At 33.6% G+C, this 10201-nt stretch overlaps 1 protein-coding gene across 1 annotated transcript; it reads left to right on the top strand.

Annotated features, from left to right (window-relative positions):
• The first annotated feature begins 352 nt into the window (after nucleotides 1-352).
• On the top strand, nucleotides 353-1506 carry LOC121316605 (4-galactosyl-N-acetylglucosaminide 3-alpha-L-fucosyltransferase 9-like). The gene has a single exon (XM_041251651.1). The coding sequence runs from the start codon at nucleotides 355-357 to the stop codon at nucleotides 1432-1434; it is 1080 nt and encodes a 359-aa protein (XP_041107585.1). The 5' UTR covers nucleotides 353-354; the 3' UTR covers nucleotides 1435-1506.
• The last annotated feature ends 8695 nt before the right edge of the window (nucleotides 1507-10201 follow it).

Here is a 10201-nt window from a genome sequence, read left to right as displayed (position 1 = left end):
GTTTGGAATACAAATAAAAAATAAGACAAAAATAAATTGCTTGCCTTTTAAAATAAAAATCAGATTTACAAACACTGCTATTTGCATCCATGTGAAACATGAGGAAGTCTTCGGCCATCACACACATAAGTATATGGTGGTCAACGCCATTTTAGAAAGTTTAATTGAAATGTGAGAAACCTCATGCGTAGCGAGATTTACTCTTGATTGGTGGAAATATAATTTTCAACGTTTCAGTGTATGGGAATATTGTCTTATTCTTCCCATGTTAGGCTGGGAAGAATAAACTTTTTTTTTTTTAATTTTTATTTTTTTGCCATATTTTGTAAAACAGCTTATTTTACAGGACAAATGATGACATCTTCACCCATCAAAGGAATTTTACGCCGTGTGCTCTGTGCTGTCATCTTCCTGGGTTGCTTTGTGACTTTAATAATATTGTATGTCAATCCATCCAATAGCTGGATCTCCGGTCCCATGGAGTCAGCATCCTCTGTGTTCAAGATAAAAAAATTGTTCTCATCAAAAAATGAGGCGTTGGAAAATCAAACTATTGTGCTCATTTGGCTCTGGCCCTTTGGACAGACCTTTGAGTTGAATTCCTGCAGCTCTCTATTTAACATCCAAGGTTGTCTCTTAACAGTGGATAGGAGCCTATATAACAAATCTCATGCAATCCTTATCCACCACAGAGACATCACCTCGGACATCTCCAATGTACCACAAACTGTTCGACCCCCATTCCAGAAGTGGATATGGATGAACCTCGAATCTCCAACCCACACTTCACAAACATCTGGACTCGAGCACCTGTTCAACCTGACTTTAACTTACAGACGGGACGCTGATATTCAAGTGCCTTATGGATCCCTGATTGGAAACCAGGAGCCTATGGAGTTTGTTCTACCCATTAAAAACAAAATGGCCTGTTGGGTTGTGAGCAACTGGAACCCTGACCATGCTAGAGTGAAGTACTACAATGAGCTGGACAAGCACATTGAAATCCACACCTATGGCAAAGCCTTTGGCGAGTACTTGGATGACTTGATTTCCACGGTGTCCACTTGTAAATTTTATCTGTCCTTTGAGAATTCCATCCACAAGGACTACATCACAGAGAAGCTGTATAATGCTCTGCAGGCAGGGTCTGTACCAATCGTTCTGGGGCCTTCAAGAGAGAACTATGAGAATTATATCCCTGGTGACGCGTTTATTCACGTGGATGATTTCCTTTCACCAAGAGAGCTGGCGGATTACCTTATAGCCCTGGATAAAAATGAGGATATGTACCTCCAGTACTTCAGCTGGCGGAAACACTTTTCAGTGAGGATGGCAAGGTTTTGGGAGGAACACGCTTGTCTCACCTGTGATCATATTAGAAGACACCAGGAGTACAAGTCGCTTCCTAATCTTAAAACATGGTTTTGGAAATAAAAACATGCATTGCAGGGCCCTATTCACAAAGATTTAACTCATGAATGCTTTGATAATATAATGATTGTTTGATACGTGTGAAATTTTTCCAGAATATTGTTGCTGTCCTTAACAACAGTCTGGAACATATTCTGATTTTATTAAATTCATAAAACAAATATATATATATATATATATATATATATATATATATATATATATATATATATATATATAGGCCTGTCATCCATTTTACAGTGATGGTAAAAACTACCCCAGATTAATTTGTGATAGATTCATCTTATAAGATTCTCTTATAACAAAAAAAACAATAGAATCTAAAAAAAAAAAAAAAAAAAAGCAAAATTAGAATTTGGTCTTTTTAAAAGCATTTTTATTAGTATTTTTATTTTAGTAAATGTAACACATTTTCACAGAACAACCGTTCTTTTGGGCAGCTGTCAGTCACATACCTGAAAACACAAGACAGCTGAGCTGCGTTTTATCATCGGTTGTTTAGTCTACCATTGCAGCTATGGACTCTGCTTCCTGTACTTCTGCTTTTATTCATTCTGAATCTTGTTAGAGGTACCTGAGAATTCTGTGGCTATTGACAAGTGATTGCTTAACATGCTGTCGTAGCCAGAAATCAGAGAAAGTAATTCCACATAATTACCTCTATTTGAGGAATTAGTGCCTCCATTGTGCCCTCTGAATGCCAGTTCTTTCTTGACAAGGTAAACAACAGAATCAATCAAGCATTTAAGAACCTTCTTCAATTGGTTGATTTTATTTAATATAAAAAAAAAAAAAAATTCTGCATGATTAAATTCAGAACAAAAAAATCTGCGATCAACTCTTTAGTTGATTAATTGGTCTGATTAATCTCTTAATCGGAGCAGCCCTAATATATATATATATATATATATATATATATATATATATATATATATATATACATGGATGAAGGCTATATTTGCACCCTGAGCCATTCTTAAAAAAAAACATAATACTACAGTAGTGATAATTCCTCTAGAGGAAAATATACTTGAACTTTGACCCATTCGACTCCTTGAGACCATCACTTTCAATTCTAACACAAAATGTATCATTTTCAATGATAACACCCACAGTACACAAATGTTCAAAAAAAAAAAAAAAAAAAAAAAAAAAAGCTGTAAAGCTGGTACATTCATATCTCTGAGAAACTGGAGAAGCGGATAACGACTTTGAACGTTTGTACAGTACTGAAAAACTATGTTTAAAAAAATACCAACTGTACTGCTGAACCTCGTCTTCTTTAATATTAGCATCACAAGGGTATCCATGTATTATAAAAAAAATGATAGATGGGCCTCTTCAGTGAGTTACAGGAAAACAATTCCAGCTTGGGTTTCTGTGACAGTTTATAAATTACTCGACCTTCGGTCTCATAATTTATGTCACAGAAACCCTCGATGAAATTATTTTCCTGTAACTCACTGAAGTCCATCCATCTCTTATTCTCTCTCTCTCTCTCTCTCTCTCTCTCTCTCTCTCTCTCTCTCTCTCTCTCTCTCTCTCTATCTCTATATATATATATATATATATATATATATATATATATATATATATATATATATATATATAGCCATTCATGAATTAAAGCTTTGTAAATGTGGTTGGTCCATATAATTTATGTTGAAATGTAAGAGAGGGTGTGTCATCTGACATCTGACTGCAGACTGGCTGTTTGATGGAAATGTAACAGTACTGACTTAAAACACTGTGTTTGGGATTTTTAAAATACATTACTCTATGGTTCAGAGGTTGTTGGCTCCCCACACATGCACTGCATATTGTATTCCTAAAGTACATTCAGCCAATCAGAGGGGTACAATTAGAGCTGCACCCGATCAAAATACCATTATTCTTCACCAGTCACATGTGCTCACATACAGCTAATGATATTAGTGCTACCTTTCCTTTTCAAAACAACACATGCAGAGATTGTAGCCCAACAACTGGAACAACTATACCCTGAACATCGTGTTGCGATCAGTTTTAAAGTCTGACCATGCCAACATGAAACAATGAAAAGGTTGACAGTGATGAAACTGCTACTAACAGAAATGCAGCAGTGTGCAAGACTTTCCCCATTATTTGCTGTGCAGATTCCTCTTAAAGAGTGTTGGCTGGGACACTCTTTGTGACTCGGTAGATCCAGTATATTGGAGCCTAGTACAGTATACAGTTAATCCTTCTCTCCAGTACCTCACATTGCACCATAGATCCCCCAATCAAAATGCAATAACAGTACAGAAATGGACAGTTGAAGTAATTTTAACAATAGTAAAAAACTGTATTTTTATATGAAAAAAAAGATTTTTATGAGGGTTTAGTCATTAAAGATAAATCAACTGAAAAAACAGTTTTTAAAATATCTTTACATTATTAAACTAAGGGTGCTTACAACACCTATTTTAAAATGGTCTTTAAAAAATTAATTGTATTAAAAGCGATAGGATTTACAACAAAATATACGACTGGCTGTTGCAGCCTACACTAAACAAAGTGGAAATTTTGTTGTATGTACTAAGAGAAACTATGTTAATGAACACAGCCGCAACATACTAATTTAAATATTTGTTACATCGTCTTAGCAGGATCTCTAGCAATGTGCATTGCAAGAGTCATGTGACATTATTCATATAAATAGTGGGAGCTGAGTTGTGGTTTGCTGTAGCAGAGTGCCTGAAGGATAACGTCTATACATGCAAGGATCAAAACAGTGTTGTTTTTGTTAAATGTAAACGTCATCTGTACAATGCATTCTGTTCCCTCTTCGTTGTACTTATTTTAATACTGTTTTTCGAAATCATACAGGAGTAGCCCCTCTCTAAACCGGATATGTTTGTTTGACATTAGGAGGTGTTGGGTTTAAAAAAGAAATAAATAAATTAAAAAAAAATTGCCTTCACATACATTTATAATGCTCAATGTATTTAAAATGTATAAATCATTGCGCTGAAATAACACTAATGTGTTTTGGATAGGCTACACATTACATTATGAAAGAAATGTAAATCTGTACAGTATGCCTATACAGTATACAGTACAGTAGTAAAATCAAATGAACACCCAGCACACTTTCTTTTTAGTTTAGCCTGTAGCCTACTGGTATGGTAACACTAAATAAATCATGCTGCTGCATTGCACACATTTGTATAATGCGATTAAAAGACTATTTTAAATTGAAAGTAAATGATTTTAGTGGGTTTTTTTTAAATAAATTATTATTATTAACTTGGCAGCCTAGACAATTAACACAAAATCTATCATAGTGCCACATTGACAAGTTATGATACTTACAGGAAGACAGTCAATTCTCGTTAATACGAATTTCATCAACACATTTTGCATTATACCACTATTTCGTATTAGCATTAGTAGCCTATAAGCCAAATGAATACTGTCAGTTTTTATTTAAGTTAGTCAGGGGTGCAGTGCTAAATTGTGCACAATTACAAACCACCTGTGCATTAATAGAATAGGTTTGTTTCCTATTCCTATACAGATGCTCAGAATGAGCTGGAGGGGTTAACGGTACATGTGTGAAATCTATTGCTCCCTAGTTTTATGGAAAAATATGTATTTCGTTGTTTGCTTAAAAAATGCATTGTGCACAACAGGCAATGCATGAGAAAAGGTGGACTTGGAAATGCCAGCAATAATTGCAACTGTTTAAAACATCTTTCCTACATCTCATTATAATAATCGAGAACCCTGATTTACACTCTCTCTCTCTCTCTCTCTCTCTCTCTCTCTCTCTCTCTCTCTCTCTCTCTCTCTCTATATATATATATATATATATATATATATATATATATATATATGCCCACCCCCTTTTTTCTGTTGAGTAATTTGTAACTACAAAACTTTAAAAAATCTTGAAAATGTTGTTTGTTTTTGTTTTTTTAAATTTGAAGAGTACAATATATGTAATCAAAGTTTGATATGTCACTATGGCAGTTAAACCTGTCGTCTGAACAAACGGGGATAATTTGGTCTTAAATATATTTGGGTATGGGTGTTCAGCTGATTTCAGGTTAATTTATTATTTGTTATAGATAGAGGCACGTAAGAGATTGTGGGGCATTTTAGAACAGCTGTATCAACCGAAATGTATTACATTGTTTTAACACCCAACTCAGATTCATATTAAAGTGCTGTATGTGCTGAGACTGTAGCCAATCGAAGTTGTTATATGTCATGACTGACACATGTCAAGACAACCAACTAAATCAGAGGAGATAGAAAGAAGAGCCTTAGAATTCCTTAATACTTGCTAGAAATAGGATGGACAGAATACAGCATTGAATTAGTAATATGTGAAAACAAATGGCTTATAGGAATGATGCAATAGCACAATGCTTAAGGCAGTAATGTGTGATTGTGAGAAGACTTTTTAAAAGTTTGTAAGAACACACAGTTAACCAGCTTGTCAATCCCCAACACACAAGACCTTGAATTTATCCCAAGCAGATGAATTTGAGTCAGGAATTACTAAACAAAGTGTGATATAAATATATAACTGCTTGAAATATAGGAAGCACAATTTACCAAAAGACATGAGTTGATTGCATATTTAATAAGTCGATTGATTATCAAAAATGTCTATTACTGAGCACTCATTTTGATTCTTAAAAAATGTTTCCATCCTTCATGTTTATAGGTTTCATAAAATGCACTTTTAAGTTGAAGAAAAAATTAAGTAAACTAAAATTAAGAAAATCAAAGTTTATGAGATAATTAAAAAATGTTCCATTTGAACTGCTTTTTGATGATTAATTCTAACAACTTAACATTATGTTTTAGTGCTTCTAACATTTGCATTGTTTCCTACCCTGTGGAAATTTCAGTTGCCTGTGTAAGAACACATGGGTTGGTTTCTTACTGTGTGTACCGAATTATTTATTTTTCTAATTCTTAGAAGTTTACCGTCACTCTTGTTTTTTTGTTTTTTGTTTTTTTTAATTAATGTGAGTGGAATTAAATCAATAGCTATTCTTTATACATTCTAAACCATTGTGAGTTTGAAATGTATACACAATGAAAAGATGATCGACTGGAAATTCCACAAAGGGGAACTTGTTCTTGTACAACATGCATGTATATCAATTTAAACAAATGGTGACAGATTAACCATTGCTTTTTCACTCGAATGCACAACGAGTGTGAATGATATATGAATGTTGTTTATTTTCCATGTTAAAGAAGTTACTGTAGGGTACAAAATGATAAACTCATGTGCTAAATAAAAAGCCAAATGTGGCCACCAGTAAGTCACATTTCTTTAGATTTCCAGAATGTGATATAAATGTGCATATATATATATATATATATATATATATATATATATATATATATATATATATATATATATATATATATCTATATATATTTAAATTTGTAATAAAGAAATTATTTCATTGAACTGTTTTGGAGCAATAATTACACTGAGAAAAACCTCCAGGTCACTCTATATATTTCTGTTTGGGGGTTGTCATACTTTCTAAGTTTCAAGTCAATAGAAGAAATGTATAATGTACTGACTTGAAACTTGGAAGGTAATTTTTTATTTTCTTTAATCCATGGCTAAAAACCCACCTCTAGGTCCTTTACATTGGAAGCTCATTTGGTAATTACTGCATCTCCATTAGAATGAATGGGACTGTATCATATTGATATTGACCTACTGCCAATGTAAACAAACAAGACTGACAAACCGCTTTCATCTCAGTCCCAGTGCCAGATGGAAACAAAGCATTTTCATACATTGAGAATTGTGTACCCTACTGTATATTGTAATCTAGGTTATTATAAACACATGTAGAACTAGGTCTTTTTAATTTTCTATTTTTTTACTAATTAAAACTATTCTTTTTTATTATAAATGTGGATTGACAATAGTACATGTTGATGTAAATGATGTTCACATAATTGGAGGGAGTTGTCAAGGCAATGTGCTGCATATATACACACGTCTGTTGGTTTTTCTTTTTATGTCTTGCATTTATTTTATTTTTAATTATATACAGTACAGTGTGTACTTGTGTTTGCTTTCATATTGTTAAATACAATCTCTAAAGATTTTGTAGGCAAAGTTATCTTCATTTGTGATACTCAGTGATGTTTCAGTTGTGCCCTTTGTGAAATAGAAGGCAGAAAGAGAATTATAATAATGACAGACCTTGGCAGCTTTGTGTCACGCACTCAGTGTTTGAAACATGTGAAACCATATTCTGCCTCATTAGTTTTAAGTATTTTAAATGTGTCAGTTGCCATAAACTGTCTTTAGATTCTGTATTGGTATTTACATAAAAAAAATTAAAAAGTATATGCATTTTCTTACTCTCAAAGAGACTAAGAGATGCACAGCACCAGCATATGATGTGATTTGCATTTGCCAAATTATTGTATTTTGCCAAATATTGTTCTAAATGTTTTAGTTTAAAGATACTTGTTGAGTAGTGAGCAGCTGCTGGATATAGTTTGATTAATACTGTATATGTATATCTGTTTTATATAAATGCTGGTGGAAGCAAAGCTGTCATGACATGTAAAGCGTGTCTGTCTAGTCCTTTGTCATTGGATGTCTAAGAGACTCATATAGCACTTTTACATTCTTAGTATCCCCCAGGCTGTACCGGCTGCACACAAGATACTATAAATCTGATACTGTGAACATTGGCATTCCTTTCTGATACAAGGAGTTCCTTTTTCAATACAAGGAGTTTTTAGGTGCATACAATAGGCTCACATGTGACCCCTCACATCCAATCATGTTAGACACAAACAGACAGACAGGTGGTGGCCATGACAAACAAAACTTGCTTTTAAAAATAAACCTCAAGTTCTGTCTACTTAAAGCTCTGGAAAGCTTATCAGAGGAATGAGATAAGTACCCCTTTTCCATTGGCACATCTGAGGATTTTTGTCAAGATTATTTTTATTCTTAGTTTGCTTATGTAAATTACCTGTAGATTTTTATGATGTTTGTAAACAGGGAAACTTAACCAGCAGCTGGTGTGTGCTCAAGACTGTGCTTCATGATAAATAGTCGCAAAGCTTTCTGTATGCTCTGTATTGCAACACAGAAGCACATTTGTGCAAATAATCTAATTTGTATCTTTAAATTTCTAATTTAACAGAAAAGTCCATTACATACTGCTAAATGTATAATAATAAATGCTAAATAATGTTGAGTTCCTAATTGAAAGGTATTGTTTTCTATTTCTTTGTTCATTTTTTATATTCATTTAATAGTCTGTGTGTGTGTGTGTGTGTGTGTGTGTGTGTGTGTGTGTGTGTATATATATATATATATATATATATATATATATATATATATATATATATAACCTTTTAACCATGAACCCCCTTCCTGTCACGTTCACGGGTTCTTGGTCAAAGGTCGCTTAACCTAGTTCTGTTGCAATCAAAACACACCCCTGGTCGCAGCGTGCTGATTAATCTCCTTTTAAAAAAGGAGAAGCACCAGGGCGAGGGGAGGCAATTTTCTGAGTAAATGTTGTGCTTTAACACAAAGATTCCCTGTCCCAAGACTTACATAATCGTTACACTAAAGCTTTCAGAAATGACATGAACTGCCCTCATTTTTCTTTGGAATGGTGCACATCAGGAAACAACATTAAAACCTAAACCGGATTAACTCTACAGCTTTGCTTCCATCATGATAATGTCAACTTTTTACTTTTTGTACAAAAGGCAAGAATGCTTTCGGCAAATTCTTGCTCTAAATTCACTGTTAATGTGCTTGTGATTTTCTTTTAAATATATGACATTTATATTACACTGTTACTAGATTTCCTAATGTGGCTTTAATTCACGTCTTTGAGGAGAACATTGTGTAATAATTGAGTCACAAAATGTTACAATGTTTATTAAAATACATTTGAAGGAAACAGTCTCTTTTTTAATGGTGCTGGGTGGAGTGTTAAACATATACAATACAGTGACAGCTTTCTTTATTCTTCCAACTTTTCTTCTCACAGTAATAAAAGACCCCTTTATAAAATGCTAAAATAAAAACCAGCTTGTTGTCTTCTCATGAGAATGAGTTTTGAGTCACACTAAAAAGGCAGCAGTTTAAATGTGCAGACTGATTCCAGACCAAAGGAACACATGAAAAGATAATTGCACCATGCCATTAGCTGGTACTGATGAAGTCCTGTTTCAACAGAGAATAAAGCAGTTTTTCACTGGGTCCTTACCTCTGTATTTAAAAGTGGTTTTTTATCTAATAGTACTTCCAATTATTATATATCTCACTTCATGAAATTATCTATATAGAAAATAAATAATAATCTCAGTAAAACAAAAAACTCTATGGAGAACAAAATAAATACTCAGTCCAGTAAGAAATGTTTTCACATCCATCTTCTGCCCTAGTTTCCAGTTATTCCTCTAAATTAAGCCACTTATTCATAGTCTGCAGCATCTCAAATGTGAGATAACATGCAAGCGTTCACAGTATACTGTTTCTTTGATAACATACAGGCGTTCACAGTATACTGTTTCTTTGATAACACACAGGTGTTCACAGTATACAGTTTCTTTGATAACACACACACACATTCACAGTACACTGTTTCTTTGATAACACACACGTTCACAGTATACTGTTTCTTTGATAACACAGGTGTTCACAGTATACTGTTTCTTTGATAACACACAGGTGTTCACAGTATACTGTTTCTTTGATAACACACACACGTTCACAGTA

This window comes from Polyodon spathula, chromosome 6, assembly GCF_017654505.1.
Source record: "Polyodon spathula isolate WHYD16114869_AA chromosome 6, ASM1765450v1, whole genome shotgun sequence".
In the NCBI taxonomy this organism is placed as follows: Eukaryota; Metazoa; Chordata; class Actinopteri; order Acipenseriformes; family Polyodontidae; genus Polyodon; species Polyodon spathula.
This window is presented reverse-complemented; position numbering and strand designations above follow the sequence as displayed.